The sequence below is a fragment of the Heliangelus exortis genome, chromosome 8, assembly GCF_036169615.1.
Source record: "Heliangelus exortis chromosome 8, bHelExo1.hap1, whole genome shotgun sequence".
In the NCBI taxonomy this organism is placed as follows: domain Eukaryota; kingdom Metazoa; phylum Chordata; class Aves; order Apodiformes; family Trochilidae; genus Heliangelus; species Heliangelus exortis.
In genome coordinates, this window is record NC_092429.1 from 16,921,543 (window position 1) to 16,946,193 (window position 24,651).

The 24,651-nt window shown below is 36.9% G+C and overlaps 2 protein-coding genes across 8 annotated transcripts in view; one reads left to right on the forward strand and one right to left on the reverse strand.

Annotated features, from left to right (window-relative positions):
• GLMN (glomulin, FKBP associated protein) lies at positions 1 to 21,476 on the reverse strand. Its single transcript, XM_071750710.1, has 19 exons — positions 21,243 to 21,476; positions 20,110 to 20,181; positions 19,496 to 19,621; positions 18,573 to 18,692; positions 17,716 to 17,824; positions 15,465 to 15,711; positions 14,984 to 15,083; positions 12,518 to 12,705; positions 11,302 to 11,355; positions 10,359 to 10,389; positions 9,904 to 9,993; positions 9,319 to 9,360; positions 9,158 to 9,231; positions 8,748 to 8,832; positions 6,519 to 6,628; positions 5,356 to 5,419; positions 2,046 to 2,169; positions 659 to 741; positions 1 to 543 (listed from the first exon to the last, which is right to left on the reverse strand). The coding sequence occupies exons 2-19, from the start codon at positions 20,173 to 20,175 to the stop codon at positions 427 to 429; spliced, it is 1,830 nt and encodes a 609-aa protein (XP_071606811.1). The 5' UTR covers positions 20,176 to 20,181; positions 21,243 to 21,476; the 3' UTR covers positions 1 to 426.
• A 30-nt stretch (positions 21,477 to 21,506) lies between these two features.
• Positions 21,507 to 24,651, forward strand: part of RPAP2 (RNA polymerase II associated protein 2) — a 38,363-nt gene continuing 35,218 nt past the window's right edge. For 4 of the 7 annotated variants that reach the window (XR_011727105.1, XR_011727107.1, XM_071750705.1 and 1 more), the window contains exons 1-4: positions 21,507 to 21,595; positions 22,488 to 22,533; positions 23,214 to 23,343; positions 23,918 to 24,016. Coding sequence is in view for 4 of the 7 variants with exons in the window: in XM_071750705.1 (XP_071606806.1) it covers positions 21,535 to 21,595; positions 22,488 to 22,533; positions 23,214 to 23,343; positions 23,918 to 24,016 (336 nt within the window). In the remaining 3 variants the exon portion in view is untranslated. Of the gene's footprint in view, positions 21,596 to 21,917; positions 21,939 to 22,487; positions 22,534 to 23,213; positions 23,344 to 23,917; positions 24,017 to 24,651 lie in introns of those variants that run through there. The other 3 variants (XR_011727106.1, XM_071750706.1, XM_071750708.1) reach the window with 2 other exon arrangements.

Consider the following 24,651-nt stretch of genomic DNA (forward strand, 5'->3'; position numbering starts at 1 on the left):
TTCTTAATGGTTCTCCAGTCACTTTATTAAAATCTTCATATAATCCACAATACCAGTCAGCAACTATTAACAGATTTTTTAAAATAACAGAAAAATTAATGCATAACCCTTCCTCTTTGCCACAGTATAAGAAGAAAAAAAAAAACCCAAAACCAAAAGCCTAAAACAAAGAAAACCCTGGGCTTTACTTTCAAATCTTAACAAAAAGCATCAAATTCTGGAGAGGAGTACATTAGTAAACAGGCCATCTCTGAATCCCACACAACAGCAGCAGAAGAAAATAAAGAACAGCAACAAGAAATACGAATAAATTTGCTGTTCGTCCAGAGGCCACTCTAAATTGCTCTTTAGAGGCTGGTAGCCTCCTTTTCAACTAAAGTCTCATAGTGAAAATGATCTTATTAGAAGTGTTTTAATTTGAATCCTTCAGCTGACCCAACTATTTTCATCCGTTACAGCTTTTATTTTTACTTCAATGAGTTCTTCTACACGAGCAAGAACACTTTCTATTAAATCAAATGTGAAGAGAGCAGAGTGTAAAACCTGAAATGACAGAAAAGATTGGTGCGAGTTTTTATTAGAGTAATTTTTAAATTTTTTATTTTTGAAAATAAAATTTTAGCATCTCTGAATAGCTTTGAAGGAAATGCTAACTTACCTGAAGCTGCATTTCAGTAGTCATGGGAGGCATCTTTTCCCCACCAACAGTTACAGAACAAACTGTGTTAGAACTCTGTGCCTCTGTAGAAGAAAACAGCCAACAGAGATCAGGTTGCTGTTTCACATAACTTTTAAAATGAAGAGAATGTTTAGTATCTTACATTTCTAGACAATAACTGCCACAAACCTTGGGAATGACCAAACACAGCACAAACAGTGCTGAATGTTAAGAGAAAGGCAATTTGAGCTAGATGCAGTCTCTAAATATGACTACATTACTAACCAGGCAAGATCTGCAACTCAAACCAATTTTATATAGCTAGAATACTCCTTTTAAAAAGAAAAAAATATATAAACTTGTCATCTTTTATACATTTTTAGTATTTCTACATCTAGAAGAGATAGTAGAAAGTTCTCTAGCTCAACTTCAAGAATCCAGACATGAAGTATTTTGTTGAGAAAAGGCTGCAAGCTTCTGTCTTTCAGGCAGATTACTTGTAGCAGGAAAAACTACAAGGAAAATGTGAAAACTAAGGGGAACAACTCTTCTATTCAGACCACACTTGAAATTCACTATAATGCTTACAAAATTGATTGGGGAAAATTACATTGGGGAAGGCTAAACCATTTCCTGTGAGTTAGATGTTCTCTTCCAAACTCCAGTCTCTTTATGCTTTGTCAAAGGCTTGGGAAATACAAGAGCTTCATGATTCATTGTAAATTACTCCTTTTAGGAAGATACACACAGGTTGCCCTCAGAAAAAATTTTACTTCTCTGCCTCATATAGTTTACAACAACAGAAAAGGACAAGACTAGGGCAAATACTGACATTTTTGGTAGCAGAAATGCATTCCTTGGGCTGTCTTAATTATACTGGAGATCATAAAGGAACAGAGCATGTAACATAACATACACAGAAATGCCCTGAAGCTGCTCGAGCTCTCATAACCTGTGGAATGTCTCATCTTAACCAGCACAATCTGATTCAGTGTTGCTTTAACAGAGCAGCTCTTTGTTGTGTCAATTATTTCTCCTCTTCTTAACCTCCCCACACCTAGTATTAGGCCTAAGAGCTGCATATTCACAAAGGGACTTAGATGCTCCTCTCTAACTGTAAAATCAAGATTATAAATGTAGAACAAGTTTTGAAGATCTTCATATGACATTTCTATCATGTTTCCATAAGGGTTACAGGTATGTTGAGAAAATGTCAGATTTTTCTGACAAATTATGAAAATTATTAATATAAATATATATAAGGTACATAATTTTTTATTATTTTGGGTTAGTGTCAACAATTAAATAAAACAATCCATACAGCACTTACCAACTGTTTCCAAAATGTCTAAATATGAACTAAGCTAAGAAAAAGAAAACAACTAACCTCTTCTGTTTTCTTTCTTATTTTTTATTTCTGCTTCATAGTGTGCTTTTGACATATTGAGTCCTACATGCAGTGGTTTTAAAAAATTTTGCTGAATCTTGCCAAGTGTGGTCCATACACCAGTCTATTCAAACAGAAAAGGGAAGGTTACAAATTAAGTTTTAATGAAGCATTCCTACTTTTTTTAGCACAAGTTCTTGGACTAGCCTTCCCAACATACACTTCTGTGCTGCGAGGAAGAAGAAAAAATATCATTTAGACTCATCCATTTCAGCATGAATTGCATCACAGTGGAAATTCAAGCTCCTCTCTCTCCTAATTTTTCATTATTTGTTGAAAACTGGAGGATGAAGCAGTCAAAAAAATAATGCCATAACAAGAGCTCTGATAAATGTCATGCTCCCCAAATATTTAAGGATCTTGTCTAAAAAACATTCAGTTTAAGAAGCATTGTAATAATGTTACTGACTATGCTACCACCCCATCCTTAGGCACAACCACCAAAGATACACATGAACTTCTCCCCTGTTTGGCATGGGTGAAAGGAGAAGCTTCCAGTAATGGCACTCAGGAAGCAAGAGATGAAAGGATAAAATGCTGAAAAGTAAGGCTGGTCAAGGCTACACAGCACAAGAGGAAAACCCATTTGCCTGGGCACCTAATAAACTTGTAGTTACAAAACTGCTGTAGAGGGAAACATATAAAGCAGTCTTTGTGTCTTTAGATATAGGAGCCATTTATATGATGCCTGTCTTCAGGCAGTGTTCTCAAAGGGCAGAGAAAGGACAACAAAAATAAGATTTCTTCAGCAGAGTTACTGATTACAGTGGAAAATTCACCATATTTTTATGCCAAATGACACAAAGTGAACTGGTCAAATATGAAAACTGGCAATTACTTCCACCAGAATGGGGCTAAAAATTAAGAAATAACTTTCCAGAAAAACACTGATTTGTAAACCTGATCAATGAAAAGTGCTCATTCCATAGCAATCAAAACATCTGAACTGACATTAAAGGAAGAATTTTATTTCTGCCTCACTATATGAACAGTTGGACTTGATGATCTTGAAGGTCCTTTCCAAACATGATGACTCTTATGATTCTATAAAGGGAGACAAGAAGTCAAGGAGAACTGGGAGGGCTTAAGCTTAGGGGAAAATTTCAGAAGAGCTGATCCTTTTTTTTTTTTTCCCTACAACTTCATTATGCTAGGCACCACACAGCACTGGTACAGGAATTGTGTGCTATTTACATATAGATTTTTACTACTAATAATAGAGCAATACTTCATTTTTTTTACAAAGCTATACATTTACATGAACTGAGAAGACCATAATCAGCACTAAAATAGTAATCTTCCTGTAAATCTAAGAAACTGATATAGTCTATCAACACTAATTACATAAATATTAAATTAGAAAGGCACCAATTGAAAGCTATTTTAATATACATTTTGATTACCATTTTTGTTATCAGTGCAAGCTGTATTATTATTACTCAGACTAATAACATCTTTAGACACTTATAAAACTTGTATTCATAGATCTCAAAGTGCTCTAAAAGCAGGTAAGAATTTTTTCTGTATTTTAAGAAAATATGCTGAAGTCTAGTACTCCAAACCATAGAGAAAGTGAAGGAACTGGGAAGAACAAAACACCTTAAGATACTTATCTGCTGGTTAGAATATTCATCTAGCCATGATATTGCTTACTGAAGTCAGGAAAGATTTTACTATACTTTAAAACTGAAAAACAATTTTTCTTTAAATTGTCACTAACTTAACCAAATATTTAAATGCGAAAACCAAAACTTTTAGTACTCTGTTTGGGTTGGAAGGGTTATTCAAAGTTCACCTAGTCCAGTCCTCTTGCTATGAGCAGGGACATCTTCAACTGGACCAGGACATACTTGTTTGCTTCATGTTATAGTGGACAAAAAGCTGCTGCAGTGCATAAACCAGAAGAATGGTGGAACAGAATAGTTTGAAAGAGTCGAGAAAAGTTGCATTTACTATTAGAATAAGCAGGCATTTGGCAGCACAATGTAACTGGAAAACTAAACACAAATAATTCCATTGACTCTTCAGTGCTGTAGCAAAACAATGCAAGTCTGAGCACTTCCAAACCAGCTGCTAGAATATGGAATCCAGATATCAACAGTTTGAGTAATTCAAACAAGTGTCCCATTCATGAACTGCAGGTGGGCAGCACTGACTGCACATCAGAACAGGAGATCCATCACAATACACTACACTGAAAGCACTTGATTAACAAAGAGTTTGCATTGATCTACCTGTAACAATTGCTGCTGACTGATTCAGCCAGAAAAAAGCAAAACAAAACAAAGAAAGAAGTGGGGATTACAACTAAAGCTATAAAATCCTGTTTAAACTGAGGTAGCATAGTGCATGGGTAAAATACAGAAGGGCAGTTTCAGTTTTTTAAATACATTGCAAAGTTTTATATGCAGAGTATTTCTGGAATATCTACATTCAAACATACACATATAGAAGAAATTAATGTAAAAAGATAAACCTATAATAAAAACATAGATTAAACACAGTGGTAGGCAGTTTAGGCTGGCAAGTTACTTTTGTGCATAAAGCATTCTAGGCTGTATCTGGTAAAGCAATGTAGGTGAAAATTGGGTAGGTCTGGCCAGATGGATCTTGGAGACAGGAATTTTTCAATGCTATTACCTAGAGAAGTTTTTAACATGTACCTATGATGCAGCTGCACAGTTGTTGTAAATATAGAATACTGTTTTGCACAACTAAAAACTATTTAAATATGATTATTAAATACTTTCCAAGAAATCTTAATACTGTTACCTTTAAGCACATTGCACAAAATCTATTCTGCCTAGAGACTAATAAAGTGATCTTTTGAACTGCAAAGTTTTATTATTATTATTATTATTATTATATCCAGTTGGAGACTTAAGGGATAGCACCACATAAATAGCAAAGCTAAAAAATAGTTTTTATTGTGGGAATATTTGATAGAAGTATTATTTCATGCTGATAAACTCTAAAATAGACATACAACACAGTTCATCAGGCAGAGTAAAAGGATTAGTTTGTTCACCTTAACAGTGCAGTATGAATGCAATCAAATTTCATCAGAATAATAAATGACTTCACATACCTCCTCATACAGTTAGCAAAAACATCAGTTCTGGATTACTGTCCATTGCAAAGAAAAGAAAAATGCAAAAACTATGGTTTTGAATCAAAGATTACACATGCTCACATTAGTCCAGCTCTCAACCTTAACTAATCAATCATTTTCAAATCAGTTAGTACTTACTTGATTATCACTTTCACAATCCTTAATGACTAAGTACCTCAGTAGGTTCAGTGACGCCATAATCCTGTGAATTAAAAATACAGTATCATTTAGAAATCAGATTTATATTACAGGGATAATTATAAGCTGCCCATTAGTTAGATACCCTAAAAATATGAATTTGTACAAAATGTAACCACTCTGTTGAGCAATATAGTTTAGTCTAGAGCATGAGTGCACAGTAACATCCATGTTACAAGAGCTGCCACTTTGCAAGCAAGATAACTCTGTCAGCAAATGGGAGAAGGCTGGTGGTGACTGTGATGGAAAGAGTACTCTGAAGAGATAGAACCTTATCAGAGAGTCTGCAATGTGCATCACTGATGATCCACAATTGATATGAAACTAGTGTGGCAGTTTTATTACTGTATTGAACTTTTACTTTTGAGTGCTTTTTAAAAATATGCCTTTTGTTTTATCATACATTTTAGCAGAAATTATTTATTGCTTTTTCCAGATAACAGTGCAGTTACAGAACTCCTGGGGTTTTGTGTAGTTTTGTGTCCATCTGGACACTATCACCCTACTGACTTACAAGCCCAAGATTTACTTGTACAGGAAGACACTGGTCTTATACAAATATTTCTAGTTATTTTTATCTTAATGCAAGTATTTGCTGTTCAGGGGACTCTCATGAGATACTGTATTTGCCACTCGTGAGATACTGGATTCCCAGCAGCAATCTGTGAAACAGCCTCAAAAAGGCTGTGTACTGTAAGTTGTATCTGATAATTGCTATTCTCCTATGTCACACAGACATTTCTGCACATTTCTTTTGCTCCTCCAATTGCTTCCACAGAAAGCCAGCAAACCATACAGTCCTGAAGAAATGCTTTACCAATTAGTTCTGTAATTTGACATCCGAGGCCTTATATGCCCAGGGAATGGAGGAGAAATTAATTTCTTACTGTTAAAAACATTGTAACAATGTATGTACTTATATACATAGTTGAAAGGATGGTTGAAATAACTAATAATTTCCAATTTTAGTTACAAAAATGTAAAATACCTTGTCACCTCATTAATTACAAGACCACATACCTCCCATTGTAGGAAGGTATTTTTAAGTCTTTTAAAATTATTTTTAAAAGGAAAAAAAGCCTTGAACTGTGATTACAATTTACCTATCAGAGTTTTGCAGAAGATCTGTCTCAGCACCTTCTGGAAGCAAAAGCACTAAATCTAGAAGGGAGATCAGGTGGTGTCCTGTAAACCAAATGTTGTCTTGTTCCTTCTGAAAAAAATGATACAAAAAGTTTAGCTAAGTGCAAGACTTGTAGATATCCTAAATAATTCCAAAATAATTTTAAAAATATTTAGGGGGAAAACATAAAAGAAAAAAAAATAAAATCAAACACTGGAAAGACTGTGCATGTGACTGAAGTATACAAAGTAGTCTTTTCATAATCCTCCCTAGATTGTCTCTTCATACCAAGATGTTCTTTTCAGTTTCATTAGAATAGATTCTCTACCTTTTTACCGTACCACTATCTATTTAGTCAATATTTGTTCACATAAATTTATCAATTTGTACTAGGCACTCTTTTTTTTTTTTTTTAATATATACTGATGTATGGAACAATTACTATGTACCTGAGACTCTATTAATTTCATAATATTAGCATCACTTTTTTTTTCAAAGATGATCAGGTTTTTAGAGTTTCTTGGTGTATTTCTAAACCCACAACTCCTTCACCTCTGTGTTTTTTTAGGTGGAGGAAGGACATTCAGTTACTTTCTTTTGAAACAGGAAACAGGTAGAGGACTCCCTGTTTGTAAAATGCTTAAGGGGAAAATGCTTAAGCATAAAATGAAGAGTACTATGTTTTGAAGTGGCAAAACATCATTATTTTGATGCCCTCTGCATCACAGTAAAACCAATTAATAGTCGCAATAGTTCCACTAAATTACAACAAATTAAGAAGTGAGAAGGGTCAAAACAACAAGAAACACCTCTCCCACATGCTTAGAAGTTTTCTAAAGCCTTGCAGCTAAGACCCCTGAAGATCCCCTCCTCAGTGAGGATGGCTGAGCCTCCCTGCACTGGCACTACCTTAAAGGTGTGCCCATCATTCCCAAAGAGCAAGTGAGCAACACTTCTCTCCAGGAGCTTTGTGGCCTCTTCAAAAGGCAATTTCATGTCAGTAAAATGGAGCTGAGAGAAGGGAGCTGTTGCAAAGGTCCCATGGTGGCTAAGTCCTTATTACAGGAAAAGGTAGGTAAGAGATATATGAAGGGGAAAAGCTAGGCAAGAGAGGAAACCATGACAGAGAGACAATGGAAGGAAAACTGATTTTAGAGGAGATCAGAAGAGTAATTTTCTGTTAAATGACATCAGCTTAGGGACCTTGAAAGATTAAGACTAGCTGGGCATAAAAATTAACATGAAATAAAATGATAGCAGTAGAAATTTGTTATAATTATGTCTATACCAGAATTATTTGAAAAAAACCTAGAATATTCAAATTCTTTTGATTAATTTTTTTAATGATTTATTCTTTTAACAGCCAGGGAACTCTACAGGCAAGAAATGTTTTAAGAGAATTCTGTGTATTAATGTATTGAGAGAAGCTGCATAGTCAAGAAATTAATTAGTAAGGAAATTTCAGAATATATGGAACAATTTTCATACTACCATCTTCTTCACTCCTGATGATTCAATATACAGGACAACAAATAATCTAATAATTAGTAATTGGCTGTTTTCTAACATAATTAGAACATAATACTAATTATGCTAGCTAACATAATATTAATTATGCTAGCATAAAATATTCATAAATATACCATATTGTCCTATTTGACAAAATGTAGTCTCCGTGAGAATCACATTTGGTTTGGAAAAGGCCTTAAGCAGTTTTAAAAATAAAATTAATTCATTTTTTCAGCTTTCTGGTATAAATGGTATAAAATATGAGACTTCAGTGGTTTTTTATCTAGCTCAACCTTTTTGATGAATTTAACATTTGTGAAGCAATCGTAATATAATGCTGCATGTCATCACAAAAACCATGAAAAAAATGAGTAATTCTCTGTAGGCTGTTCCTTATTCCATAAATAAGGAACTGTGAAGATGAAACAAAATACTGAGTAGTTCTTCTTTAAGAAAGAAGAATATATTTTCAAGCACAGAAATGGTAATTGTGCAATTTAAAAATCTGTTTTTAAAATTATAATGTAAAAATACATATACAGAAAAAAGCCAGATTAATATTTTAAATAACTTCCCAATCTTACGTTTCTTGTGGATTTTTTTAATGCATCAATGAAATCTCAAGCTGTACACATTTTCTCAACATAAAACTAACAGAATTTTGAGATAGCAACTAGTGTTTGAGTGGTAATTGCCTCACCATTAACGATAAGTGAATCTGATCTTTTATATTTTTAATAATGTATCCTTCCACACCAGCATGGTTGCTTGTCTTCAGTAAACACCTTCAAACAAACAAACAAACAAACAAACAAAGATATTATCTCTTCAAAGCTACCTATAAAACTACCTCAAAATTTAGATGACATTATGGCCATATTCACTAAGTGGGAGTTTTACCGTGGAAAAATGAGTGTGTAACCTTTAAACACTAGTTTACATAAGACAGCTGATTTTACATCAAGCAATTGAAATTTATGACTTATCCAAAAAAGCTATAGTAAAATTAATGTGATTTACCAGATAGAAACTGTCAGAAGTCATTGTATCTATGCAATTAAGCTGCAGTCAGGCTGATATTACACAATCTACAGTAATATGGATGCATACCTGAATAATGTATATTTTCCTTCTGCATCAAACTTGTCTATGAACAACTGCAAAATATTTAAACTCTTCTTCCTCTGAAGGAAAAAATGGAAGAGTTTATCAGATTAGTTCCAATTAAATATATTCAGCACTTAACTGATTCAATAGGTTTCATTACATACCAGATGCTCTATGGGACAAAGGGTCATAACTTTCACCAAATCCTGCAGTTGGACAAAGAAAAAAATGATTTCTAATTACACACAGATTATTACATTACATCACATCACACTGATGAAACCTACTCAAGACATTTAGAAAATACACCCCAAAATTAAATATCCTCATCTCACAAAACCATGCCTATTAGAAGATTCTCATTACATAAATTCATATTAGCCTCAGTGGTTGAAATCCCAGAGCTGATACCCAACATCACTGTTGTACTGCTGGGGACAGTAAGAGTATTGTCAAGCAGCAGATTCACAAGGGAGAGGCAAAAATCAGTATCATCTTTCATCTAAGATCATTGCTGACCTGCTTCAGTGGCCTGTACACACACGAAGTCTATTTTAATTGTCACTCAAACTTCATGCTGTAGCAGGTAGAGAAGACAATCAGTTCTGCCTAACAGTGCAGTGGAGGTTTCAATTTAAAGACACAAGTCTATTAAGGTTCAGCATAATGTCCTATCTCAGCCACCTAGAAGACAGCATGATATTATTATAAACTAACTTTAAAGACTTCTGAACATTGCTTCTTATTACCTGAGGTACATCAATGAAATCTCTGAGTTCTAAATACTGGTGGAGAAGGCTGTTATCTTCCATTCTCAGTAAACAGCTCTCAAACAGATCCTGCATGGGAAGGAAAAAAGTTGCCAACATTCTGCACACATGTAAGACATGAATCTATATGCTTAACAGTTCATGGCTAAAGCTGCCTTCACTGTGAATGCTCATTCACATATCCAGAGTTCCTAGGAGCTACTAACATAAGTGATAATAGGAATTTAAAACATTGATGCATCTGTGAAAAGGTCAATAACTTTAAGCTTTTGTAAGACTGAAGAATACCTAATTAAGCCTCAAGATATTTCTGAAACTATTAGCAGGATTATGATTAGTACCTTTCTTAGAAAGGGAAACTAAAGTTTTACCCATATTTAAACCCCCCAAAATAAATATACAAACACTGAAAAATTTGTTAAAAGAAAACTTACAAGTCCTTTAGATAACACAGATTCCTCTTTTCTAGAAAAAAAGAAACATTATCAAATTTAAGTTGTTAATTAAAAATAGACACTGAGACACTGTTGGTATTTCATAAGAAATATTAGAACAGAGATCAAAAAGAACTTGTCCCTCAATAATTTTCATTCTATTTTCTAAATAAAATATCTTCAATATTCCCTTCAAAAGATACTAAACTGGCTGAGGAAGTTGAAAATTAGTCTTCAGGGCCAAAAATGGCTCTTTGTCCCCCCAATATTTATAAACGTTCAAAATCTTTTATTTCACAGGTATCCAGGCACTGACTAAGAGGAAAATGAAACTTTTCCCAGATTATTCCATTTGTCCACAAGCCTAAGAAAAACACACAGATCCTAAACTGAAGAGACCAGGAAGCTTTGTTTACATTTTACCAGGAAATGGTGAACAATTATAGTGGGACACATTCCTTCTGTAGCAGTGCTGGAACTATTTGCTCAACACTGGTGCTTATGGAAGGTGAAATAATTTACAATATATAGAAAAGACTGCTTTCCTTTGGAAAGCCTGACCTCTAATCAGGCTTCAAATTGTATCAGAACACATTCAAGTAAATAGGATCAGATTAGTCTTCTCTATTAGTAGACTGTTAGAGAACTGCAAGTAAACATACACTCTCATTATTCTGTATCTGTTTAAAATACCTTAATTTTTGCATTTTCAAAATAAAGTTTCTGAAAATGATTTAACAGTACAAGCTGAAAACAATAAATCAATGTTTTAGACAGCTTTTTTATATTTCTTAGTAAAATAAGCCATCTTGTGGAACTTGCCATTTTAACTCTGAGGTTTAAAAATCTGCTCTGAACTTGTGGTATATTTAAAATTCAATTCCATTAATTACTATAGACAATCTCACTCATTATCTAGAACTCCAAACACCATAACCCCTACCTTTTCAGCAGCACTTCAATATGCATCATATTGCATTGCAGAAGGTAAGATGGACTAAAAGAGAAAAATTAGGTTTATGTTAAAACTGCATAAGCCATATATATTTGGACAGTTAATGTGTTTGACAGAACTAGTATTTCTTGAAAAGTATACCTTTTAATAAATTAAAAGATTAAGTCAAATTGCTGTTAATAACTCTTATGTGGAAACTCTCTATAAATATGCAACAGAAAATTTAATACATTACTTTTCAACATGTAACTAATCCCATCAGTTTCTTTAAAAGGACAGGGAATCACAAATACAGATTGGGAAGAGAAAGTATTGAGGACAGCCCTGAGGAGAAGGACTTGTGATGGTGGGCCAGAAGCTCAACAAGAGCCATCAGTGTGTGCTTGCAGCCCAGAAAGTCAACTGTGTCCTGGGCTGCATCAAAAGAAGCACCGAGAGCAGGTCAAGGGAGATGATTCTCCCCCTCTACTCTGCTCTTGTGAGACCCCACCTGGAGTACTGTGTCCAGTTCTGGAGTCCCCAAAATAAGAAAGTCACAGAGCTCCTTGAGCATGTCTAGAAAAGAGCCACTACAATGATCAGAGGGCTGGAGCACCTCTCCTATGAAGCCAGGCTGAGTAAGTTCGAGTTGTTCCTGGAGGAGGCCCTGAGGTGACCTTATAGCAGCTTTTCAGTATCTGTAGGGGCCTACAAGACAGCTGGGGTAGGGCTTTTTGCACAGGTGTGTACTGAGAGGACAAGGGGCAACAGTTAAACCTAAAGAGGGGAAATTTAGATGAGATATTCGGGGGAAACTCTTTACTATGAGGGTAGTAAAGCACTGGAACATGTTGCCCAGGGAGGCTGTGGATGCCCTCTCCCTGGAAGTGTTCAGGGCCAGGCTGGATGGGGCCTTGAGCAACCTGGTCCAGTGGAGGTGTCCCTGCCCATGCAGCAGGGTTGAATCAAGATGATCTTTAAGGTCCCTTCCAACCCGAAACTTCTATGATTCTATGTTCTAGAATTAAACCATAATAATCTGCAGGACTGCAGTTCTTTTTTATGTATATAAGCTACATAAAATAAAAATGCATAAAGGTTGACATAAACATAGGTGAAATACATAGTTTTCATTCATAACTATTCACAAATAACAAGTTTTCTGCTGCTCAGAAAGAACCTTCAAAGTACAGACTGTAATGAAGTAATGAAGAATTACTCTTACCTAAATACCAGTGGAAAGCAATCAATACCAAAATGCTGAACAAACATCAGATATGACAAACACGCCAAAGAATCCTCAGAATTCTCTTTCTCTATGTCTGCAAATTCCTGATTCTCCCAGTGTAGACTTTTGCCTTTACGATGTAAAAACATTAATGGTATCAGTTCTCTCATAGCCCACAAAATGTCCTAAAAAAGAAAGACAGAATGCCTAGAGTTGCCTTTAAATGACATGTATACCAAATAAGTTTCAAAGTTTCACTAGTATTTACAAAAAATTCTCTTACATAGCATACATGTAAGTTAATATATGAACATACATAAATAAGGCCCTTGCAGGAAAAATTACTGTTAGAAAATGATACTAAGATAAAAATGTCAAGCACTCAAAAGACAGCAAAAGACAAAATGAAGGTAGCCTGCCAAGCCCTAGTTTGGCTTCCTTATCCACAGCTGCAGAGTGGAATTAATACCTTCATAACCACCTTATGCCACCCTATGCCACACCCTGGCCTTTTCCGGTTAAAGAAAACTCAGTATTTTGTTTCCTACTCACTAATCAACACAATGTTTTAATACACAACACAATGTTTCTCAACTAAAGGCAAGCCCTCTTTTGAAGTTAGAAGCACCCTGCATGGCCTTTCTTTTCAGCGATGCACAACACTGACTCCTGAGAACTTCACAAATTGTTGTGTTTTTCCACACACAAACACATATATATTCACGTGGATTAGAAGGTAGTGTAACTCCTATTATATCATGAAGAAACAGCAAGACCAGGGTTAACTCACTATTCCAGGGCTGTCCAAATTGAACATCTGGGATCTCACATTTTGGAAAACTGGGATTATACAAGATGTCAGTCAAAGCAGGACTTTACTGACCTAAACTGCAACTCTCACTAACCAGTTCTACAAACAGCAGCAAGTAATTTCTTTGGAAAATGAAGGAAAGGTAATTCATAATTAGAATTTAAAAACATGGTTTCAGACTGTGCCCAACAGGAGAAGCAGGATAAAAGGCCAGTTTTTCAGTCTTAACCATGAGATCATGTACTGGTAATTCCTGCCTCCTTCAGTGCACACTCTTAAGAGTCCTGCAATAAATGAAGTAAAGGTCTCAGACAAGACTCTTTCACTGCACAGCCCTGGCAGATCCACACAGAAATTCCATCCTATGCCAAGACATGCTGTGGAAAAAAATGGATGTGATTGTAGTAGAAAACCTAATCATAGTTGAAAAACAACCAAAAGTTTTGCTAACTAGTTAGTATGCTTTACTTTACAATCTCAACATTTGGATATACAATTATGTATACAAAAATGCTTAAGTATTTAAACACAAATTGGATAAGAAAGGGAATTGCATCACATGGCAACTTTCATACTTGTCCTGAATACACGCACATTTTAACACACTTTCATAAAGTGTGTTTTCCTCATCCCAGCTGGCTCCAAGTCATCTTTTTGAAATTCATCAAGTCTTAGCATGCCACTCCCTCTCCCAAAACAACACTGACACAGTGTCTCTGCTCTTCTAGGATCCTAGGATCTCCTAGGAGTCCTTGCTTTTGGCTTTCAGATTCTCTTCCCCATTTTTCTGCAAGGACCCCAAGTGAGTGACTGTGTGGGGGCTTAGCTACCAGCTGGGGTCAAGCCACTACGTTTGGATATATAGGAAACAGTCTTTACCACATTCAAAACATGAACAATGCACAGTTTTGCTTGCTGGAACTTTACTAATCACACCTACTCATATTTCTGAAAAGATAAGCATTCTGAAAACATGTGTGTTCCAGCATACTCATGGGTGTATTACCTGACTGTCTCCTTACAGGGCTTGGTTTTGCTGCACATTTAAATAAAATTATTTATATTCACAATAATCTTGCTCTAATAAAACATGGCTGCTATGTAACACATTCAAAACCAGAGTAAATGGATTGGTAGCATGGAGTGGACACATTCCCACTGCATTTCCAGCTACAGCATCAGCAGTCATCATTTCCAGCTACACCATCAATTTCTATGTATTCTTTAATTGCCAGCTGGTACTGCAGTAGGCACACTAGTGAGTTCTCTCTGTGCCACTCTTCGATGAAAGGTAACACAGAGATTTTCCCTTGATGCAGTACTTCATCAAAGACAATCTTTTAGATAATTTAGTAAATTCAGACATGAATTTACTAAATTCAGTCATGGCAAAGCAGCAGGTGCTAATTCAAAGACAAGTCCAAACTTGTTTATAAAGGAGCAAAACTGTGTCTGCAAGATTTGTTATTTCCAGAGATGGGACCTAGAACTGTTCTAGTTCAACTCTCAACTCTCTACCTGCATTATCTTACAAGGCCCAGTAAGTCAACCCACTGACCAACAAAAGAAGCAAAAGGAACTCTAGAACAAATTACAGGTAATTCTGAAGTAGGCCACTAGTTCTGCAAACCCTGTATTTTGACTGTACTTACTACAATTTCTGTTGCAAAATGCCGAAAGGGATGTTCTTCAATGCCTTCAAGTTGCTCTAGCTGAGCTGTCAATAATGGGTATTTCAGGCTTTTCATACAGCTGAAATAAAAAGGGGTGAAACTAAATAACCAATAAGATCACAAACATAGTCTGTAAGTGTCACATCTCCAGTAGAAGCATCCCTTTGACTTCACCTCCAGAACATGACTATCCTCACTGTTGTATATGAGAGGAAGCACAAAACTACTGAAGCAGCTTCACAGCACAGAAACTATTTCTTTAACCATTTCTCTGTATAAAAAAAAAATTATTTTTTCTCTCACTTCATAAATATATGTCATAATTAGGGTTTTTCTTTTTTGAAATATAAGCTGTCAGCATTTTAAAATGCTAATGATTATTTATTTACTGCCCATGTATTAAACGCCTACGGATTATTTTGTTAACTTTCAGGTGTATGTTATAACATAAACCACTCACAATTTTAGTAATTCTTCTTTCAGCTCCATTTCATTATCTTCTGACAACTTTTCCATGTTTTTAACAACTTCATTCACAAAAGGTTTAGCAAAGTGCACCACTGCATTACAACACTGACAGAGACCAAGTTTATCTTCTTGTATTTGTTGTTTTGTATAAGGTACAGGTAATGGAGTAAGCTGGTTCATAATCATGGCCAAGGAGATACCCACTGAGTAGGCCTTCTTGTTCTGAAGTTTCAAAAGCACTGGAGGAACAGGGAAAAAATAAGATAGGAAGAGAGACAACATTTTGCAACATTTATTATTACTTAGTAGAGGAAAATGAAGAAAAACAATGTAATAATGTAACTGCATAAGCCTTCTGTTTCGGGTAAGGAGAGGGATTGATACCTGAGAACACAGGAGCAAATGCAGGAAGACCAGCATCATCAGCTAGTTTAATATGCTGTAGTTAAGATGACCATATACTTGAGACTTGACAAACAGCAGTCATACATTTTAACACATTCTTCCCTTCTCAGTAGACAGAAAAAAAAAATCTGTCTTTCCAGAAGTAGTCTGAGTTAATTATTATTCATTTACCTGATCTGGAAAACTGATTTATTCTTGCTTTATTGCTTGACTCTTTCTATGCTCAGCAAAACCAGAAGGAAAAGACCCAACCTTTCTGCTGAGATCTCATTCTACCTGAAGCAGCTCTGAGCTGTTCTGTAGTCCACAGCAGAACCAACAGGGGCTCCCAGACTAAGCACAAGTGGCTCTTCACTTAAAACTGCATTCAGTGCAGGCTGACTGCAAACTGGCTACCCAAAAAAACTCACATACTTCCAACTACCAAAATGCTGCTCTTGTTAAATTTGCTATTTAATTTTGATTTTTATTTTAATATTTGATATTTAATTTTGAGCATATCTCAGAGACTGCTACAATCAGACTTAAACTGCGTACAGTTGATTTCATCTCAACATCAAAACAGAAACTAGTAACTTCTTACCTACTTAGTGGGTCTCCAAACCCAACATTTTTAGTTTTCATATGTAAGCCAGAAGAATATTTTCCCTCACCAATCAAATAATTCATCCTGCTTCAATCTATGAAACTTGGGATTTGTATTTGTCCTGGTTTGGGCCAGGACGAAGCAAATTTTCAGCCTTGTAATTTTTGTTTCAGCAAAGTCTCTTGTAATTAGCTGCACTTGCTGAAATTAAGAGCAAGTTTCCCAGCCGGTCTCTGCTTCTTGGACTGCTAATGCTTGTTATTGATTGTTAGAGCTACAGAATGGTCTGCAGAAACAAGGCCACTGCCTGGTTATGAGAAGCAGCTTATGCTCCAGAAAGAGAAAGGGAGTAAATGTGTCTCACATGCAGCCTTCCTTTACGGAGGAGAGGACAAGACAAGTGACCAAAACTGACCAAATCAGAGTATTCCATCTCATATGCCTCATACTCGGTACAGACATAAGGGATCATGAGGGTCAAACCCCTTCTCTTTGCCTTTGCCTCCTCCCTTCCCTTCAGCCCTTTCCATTCTGACTGTTCATCAGCCTGTGGTCCTGACCCCTACCAGCCTGAATCCCTCCACCTCCTGACTGCTGCCGACTCCAGGATTTCAGCCTGGGCTTTCCCAGGGCTGCCCTGCAGCCTCAGTGGTGATGTGAGCATTACTGGGGGAAAGGGAGGAAGAACATGGTATCATTTTTCTTTGTATTTGTATATACTTAATAATTTTTCCTTTTTATCGTTACTGTTTCATTAAAGCTGTGCAGTTTAGTTTCCAACCCATATGTCTCTCTCCCTTATTCTCTCTCCTTTCTTTATCAGGGAAGGCGATTAACAGAGAGCATCTGTCATTTGGTTAATTGCCAGTCCAGCATTAAACCAGACAGTATTGTTTAAAAGTCAAACACTGAAGGATTTCACAAATCCATGTAATTATTTCTGTAACAACAGTATGAATAGTTTACACCTCTAAATGTAACTGGCACAAGACCACATTCTTATAAATGATGAAAAAGACCTGAATATTGCTTTTTTTCAACTGATGCTATTAATCCCATCGAAACACTTTTTCTAACAGGCCAGTATAAGCAGGAAAAACGCAGTTTGTGTTATTTTGCAAAATGTAGTAAGACTGTAAAAACCTGTCAGGATGGATATATTCTGAAACTATTCCAGCAAAGGCTAAACTAATCTGATAAATAAACGAGAAAATAATTTAATTCAGAAATCACATGAGGAAGGGCATCTTACCTGTTTGCAAAGGCTGAAGCAATAACATAACAGTTTGGCACACTTGCTCTGGAGAGGTCTGCTCAATCTCCTCAAGTAAACCCAAAAAAAGTTCCTTTGGATAGCATAGCTGCAGTAGAGGGACAACGTGTGTTTTTAAATTACCATGGTCAGAACTAAAAAATTCAGCACAAGCAAACTTCAATACTCTAGTTCCTGAAAATCAAGAAAGCAGATCTGGACATTCAAGACAGTCTTTATAAAAACCCACAAATAGGAAACAGTACTTCCCTACAATTAATGTCTTCTGTAGAGTATATATACATTCAAATTTCCAATCATAAACTGAAAACATATAATAATAAAAGGCACTAAATGTAATTTCTATGATCTATAAAACCTCACAGTACCTTAGTGAAGTAATCCTTAGTAGAGAGTAAATAAAACTTCAGCATGAATTTAGCTCAAGCTGTAGAGTTTGCAAGTTGTTTTTTAAGTACATGAAAGGGAAACGATTATCTACAGACTAAAACTTTTTTCCCCTACTACTGAATCAGAATCACCAGGTATTCATTTTCATACTGTCCCTGCATTCAACAAGATACAGTACTGCTGCAGTTACTCTGGCTATCAAAAACTTCATGAGTTCTACCTACTTTTTCCATCTGGGTAATGCTGTCTCTTTGTCCAGGTCCTAATTTCACAAGATTTGTAAGAGAACAATGAATCTACTTAGATGAAAGTGGCTGGTAATTTTAAAAGTTATGGGAAATAGCCAGAAGAAACCAAAAGTATTGCTACTTTGTTGTCTTTGGAAAATTAGGACCTCTCCCTTCCCTACAATTATTTAATAATAAGAATGTATTTCAAAAACATACCTGTGCTAACTGATCAAGTATCTTCAGGCAGTGTTCTCGCTTATCATCTTCCTGTTTGTACATGAAAATACATCTAACAAGAGGAGAGAGGAGATTCCAACCCATATTCCTGATGATAACCTAAAAAACATATTTTCAGAGAACAAACCGAAAGTATATATGTCCTAAACTGAAGAAGTTTGTACATATAAAGACCATAAAACAGAACAGATAAACATCCTGGTTGTAATCAACACCACAATGAAGTCACTGGGAATTTAACATCTATTACCATCAAGTTCTGCACTTGGCATACATTATATTCACTCCCCACTAACTATAAACACAGGTACATATATTGTGTAAGTTTCCTCAATGTATTAATTCTAACATATCAATACATATTTTTGAGACTTTTTATGACAATACATTTAAATCAAGACCAAGTAGGGCAGTTTTATGAAAGATTTACAGACATTGTTTAACCTGAGGTGATCAAGGTCTTCAGTTGTTACTTCAAACTCATAAAATTCAAAACCTGATCATGAACACTACAAAACACAGTCAGAACATCCCATCCTACACTTCATTTCTGAGCTTCCTATTTATCTGTGACCAATTTAGTATATTCTTCCATGTCCCCAAAGTGCCCACAGGCATTAATATCTCTTGTATTAGTATCAGCCAAGTTGGCTCTTACAATTTTGGCCAATATTCTTATACGTATGTATCTGCAGAGGGTTCACCCCAGGCAGAAACTAAGCACCCACCAGCTGGTTGCTCACTCCCCTGCCACAGTGAGAGAGAAGAGAATCAGAAGACCAAAACAAAGAGTAAGTCATGGGTCATGATAAGGAAAGTAGCTTTCTCTTTTTAATAAAGAGTTCTATCTATATAACAGTGTGTTAATGCACAACTAATATGGAGCGTAGATGTCAACTCACCTTATTTTTCTCATTTTGAATCACTTCTAGTAACTCAGATGCATACCCATCTTCTAAACATTTCTGACCTGCTACCTGAAACAGATTAAAATCTTCTCCTTTGAAATCAGCTTCTTCTAGAATTTGCTAGAACAAAAAGAATACATGTTTAACTCTTTACTTATAAAAGGCAATTAAAAATAAGAGAATCCAAGTTTTCATTTCAAAATTAAGTGTGGTGTTCTTATAATTTGCCTTTTCATATATTAAAAAAAGCTACCAAGAGCCACTACAGAAGACTAAGCAGTATTTCAATAGCACTTTCTAAGCTAGACTACAGCATATGGTTTGGAAGATGTACTTTGTACAAGAACCTCCTAAGGCTTTGTTACTTCAGAAAGGTACTGTTGAGTATGAGAACACTTCTTTCTACAAGAAGCAGAAGTTATCAAGCATCTTAGGATAAGCAGCACACAAAAAAATCAATGAAACTGGAGTTCAGGAGGCTGATCTTAGTTGCCCAATGAGAGTTCTGCTAACAATTGTCTTGTGTTTGAGGGGCCATTTTCAGGTTTAATTATAATATATTAAGAGAAGTGCAAACTTCTTAGTTTTACAGAAAGAAAAATACTTACACATCTTTGTATTATGGCTTGAAGTTCATCAACTGCCATTATAGTTTGACTGAGTTCTTCTGGCATTAAAAGCTATTATAAAGAGTAAAGTATTAAAACACATAAAGTAAAAACAGAGACTGAAAAATAATTAAATTCTCAAAAAAAAAAAAAAAAAAAAAAAGCCTATACAAGAATAAGAACAACCTAAGAGACAGTATGAAGACCACATTATTAAAAGAACTAGGAAAACACATTTTTAACAAGTGTACACTGTATCATTCTACCCTCCATATTTGCAGGAGACACTATTACAGACAGGAAACAACCTGCATTCTATGTACAGCAATTTTTCAAATAGTATCCAGGTCACCTTAAGAAGTTGGGAAGCTTCATCTGCCTCTTGGGCACATACAATAAAAACTGCAGCTAATGCAGAGCAAGTCTAGGCTCCCTGCATTCCAAGTGTGGATTCCCATGCTACATTACTTTTCTGTGACTCACCAGAGAAGCCCCTGCTCATCTGTGACTGGAACACTCTAACTTGATGTCTGGGATGGGCACACCTGATTCAACCAGAGTACCAAATTATATCAACAGTCCAATCAAGATGACATATGCAATAACATTTCTTTGCAGTGTTTGTTGGGCTACTTCAGTGGCCTTTTACCTCTAGATACTGTAATTTAAAACTTCCTTCCTAAAAACAATTAAATTAAACATTTCAGTAGTTTTTAAAATACATACAAAATTTTACATAGTCAGGACCATGAAATGCAAATAAAATCAAGCTTGGTTATCCATGTGACATATCATAGGAGCAGTTATAATCTTTACTAGTTCTATACTTATAATCTATACTAGTTCTTCCAAAACTATTTAAAAATACTTTTAAAGGCCAATATTCTTGCATTTTTAGCCCTCAGTAACTTTACAGTATTCTTACAGCCTTGAAACATACCCTGGGCACCCACCGGGTTGTTCCACAGGGATTTACCAGCTGAGCTCGCAGACAGATTCAGGCCTTAATACTTAATCCAGTTTCTAATTAAATCTTTTCAGAGGTTTCAGAGGCAAGTGGGCAGCACTTGAACCATGTGAAACTTTCCACTGTTAATAGTCGCCAAACGCCCCCCTCTTCAACCACCATTTACCTCAGCCCTTCCTCTAGGCAGAGTACAAGAGGCAGGCCAGTACCAGGAGGCTGACAACACAACCCTGGACTACAACAGGCACCCTCCTCACCTCAGGGGGCCGCCGGTGGAGCCGAGCCGAGCGGACCCACACCCCCTCTGCCGTGATCGGCTGTGCTCCTCCTCGCCCGCCGCTCCACAGGACTACAAGGCCACCGCCGCCGAACCCCTCTCCGTGATGCCAGCCCGGGCCACGCCGGGACGGCGGCTCCGCCCCGGGTGAGAGGTCAGAGGGAGGAGGCGGGCAGGCACCATGATGGCGGCGAGGAAGCCGCAGGGCGGTGCGCAGGGGAAGCGCAGCCGGCGGCGCGCAGGTAGGCTGCAGGCTCCGTATTCCCCGCCCGGCGCTTTGGGATCTCCCTGTGCTCTCCCGCCGGCACAGCGGATTCGCCCAACTCGCGATACTGAGGGGAACGGCGGGACTGCCGGCGGCGGCGGGACAGGGCTGCGAGCGCGGTGGGCCCCGGCCAGGCGAGCGGCGGCTGGGACCAGCCCCGGCCAGACGAGCGGCCGGCCGAACCAGGCATCCCGCTGTGATCTCGGACTGCGCGGGGGCTGCGCGCTTGGCTTCTGTCAACCCCTCCCACTCCGAGTGTCAGACACAGCCTGACGTGTGGCCAGGAAACAGAGCCCTTGTCTTTTAAGCATAACAGTCCGGTATTTTCTCTCACTATTGCCCTGGGTTCCACGACCGGCTGCCCGTGTCTGCCCGAGAATCCGGGGCAGGGCGTGCAGAACCCTGCGGCAGTGCCGTAGGGGAGCGGGAGGCAGGAGGGGGCTCCAGCGGCTCTGTGGTGCGGGCGGCAGCGGCCGGGCTGGGCTGTGGGGTCCCTGAAGAGGACAGAGCTTCCCAGCAGTGGGGCACAGGGATAAAGAGGGTATGGAGACCAGTGGAGATCGAGGGTGAGTGTGGGTGACACAAAATTAAGAAAAAAAAGAATTATTTTTCCTTTAGCTTTCTCTCTATATGGAACATGATAAATAGAGTTGGGCCTGCCTTGTAAACACCTATAAAAAGCTTGTCTAACTAGTTGCTGAATGGTTATTAGCTTAATGAAATCACTCTCTGCTACCAAAATCAAGTTTCTAAGCAATTCTCTTTATTATGTTTACAGTTTAGAGGTTTATATATTTTTCAAGTTTCACTGCTAAAGGAAGAAAGCACAGTAAATTCTGTATTTCTACATTTGTGTATTTGATTTCTAGGAAATAAGGATTCAGCTGTCCCGATGAATGAAGATGGTGCTCAAAGGTATAATTTCTAACTAATAGTATGTGACATTCATGTTGTACTTGCCACTTTACTTTATTCACTTTAAAAGCCACACTTGAGAGGAAAAAACCGCTTTCTACTATAGGCAATTACCTAAATTTTCATTTGACTCTGATAGACCTAGACTACCCAGTCTAGCATAGACCTCTCTTGGGTCACAACAGAGTGACTGTTCATCAACAACCTCTGTGGGAAGTGCTTCCAGACAGAGACTGAAGACACCTGTGTGGGTGTACCTTGTCTCAGAATAGTGGCAAGACTCAGGAAATCTACTGCATATGTTGTATATGTCGTGGGATTTGCTTGATTTATTCCTTCCTTTACTTAGTGCCCTTACACTCAGTCTTGTCCCAGTACTTTTTTCTTTCCACTCTTCACGTCTCATCCAGCACCCCTTCTGGCAGAGCTTCATAGATTGTCCCAGGCTATTGATCCAGACAGTTTTGGGTTTCCCCCTCTTGCAAGAACAGTTGGGTAACCTTGTAGGGAATCAGTACTTTTCCTGACCAGGGTAGGAATAAAGCAAACCAAGGTTGGAAGCTTGCTTGGTTTGGCCAACATGGGGGGATGCTGGAATATGTAAGCTACTGTATTTCAGAAGAAACATAAAGCTAGGATTAGAAAATTGTTTATGAAAAACTGCCCTCTGTGTCATTCAGTGTTTTCTGTTACAGAAAAGCAGCTCTGGAGGCTGCTATGAGAAAGAAGATTGAATTTGAGAAAAAAGCATTGGCTATTGTTGAACAGCTCCTGGAAGAGAACATTACAGAAGAGTTCCTTCTGAATTCTGTAGGTCTTGCAAGTTTTTATACTACTTTGTTGTCTTAGTGTTCAACTTTTTTTTTTATAAGCTCTTTGAACAATTTCCTGCAGTGTAAAGTAGACAAATCATTTATTCCTCTCTTGTCAGCTCTGATGATGATTGCTTTATTTTCAACTTTTGCAGGACTGTATACATGTGTGAATCCTCACTTCATTAACACAGCCTTTGTTTATGCCTCTGTAGCTCTGGACTGCTAGAGGAAGTACAAAAAGTCTTTACATTCACACATCTATAATGCCCCACAATTTACATGGCAGCACAGTTTTACGGTTACAGATAGGCTAGGAAATAATTGTATAAAACATGTAAATAGAGCAAAATCATGAGGCTTTTCTATATGTTAAAAGAAGTGTTCATGTCTGTCTTCATTCCCTATTTACCCTTTTACCATTTTGACCGTGTACACTCTAAATATTGCTTACTGAACTTACTAAATAACTGTTATAAAATTAAAAACATTTATTTGTTTGAGTTGTTTTGAGTATGACACGTGACATATTTTCCAGTATCTGCTCTTGAACTTTTTTCTTGCCATTTTAGGCAAAATCTATTACTCCATCCCACTATAAAGACATTGTTGATGAGCGGTCTATCATCAAACTGTGTGGTTACCCTCTATGTCAAAATAAACTGGAAAATGTAAGTTGCCTTTTAAGAATGCTGTTATCATAAGAATCTCTCAATGACTTTTATTCTCTTTAATTTTAAACTTACAATATTAAGCATTATTTAAAATATGGTCAAGTAATGGGGCAGGCATCATCTCATTCCATTTCAGCATAATTCTTATGGAGTAAAAGGTAAAATTTGATCAGTTGACAACCATTACTGTATGATGGAATCAGTTGGCATACTTAGACAGTAATAGAAATGAATGAGATATGGCTTCTTCTGTGCAGACAGAAATTTTCTAAGCTTGTTCCTTCTTCAGTGTAATCATTCAGAAGGATTGAGGTGAAAAAGTAGCACAGTGAAGAGGTATCACTATGTTAATGCATATGTACTTGCTCTAAAAATGTATGTTACCTCTGTCAAAATCATGGTCACACTTAAATAAGGGAGGTATGTCAGAGCTTAAGCTGAACTCAGAGGCAGTTAGATAACCTGTGATGCAGTACCAGTTCTGGTACTCCTGATAATTTTAAAAAATAAAATGTACTCAGGTTCAAAAAAATTTACCTTTTTGGACTTCACGTGTCCCCAGGGAAGTTCTGTTGCAAACTGGTATATTTTACACAAGTTTCTCTCTGGGTTTGTGTGGGTAGTGGTGGGGT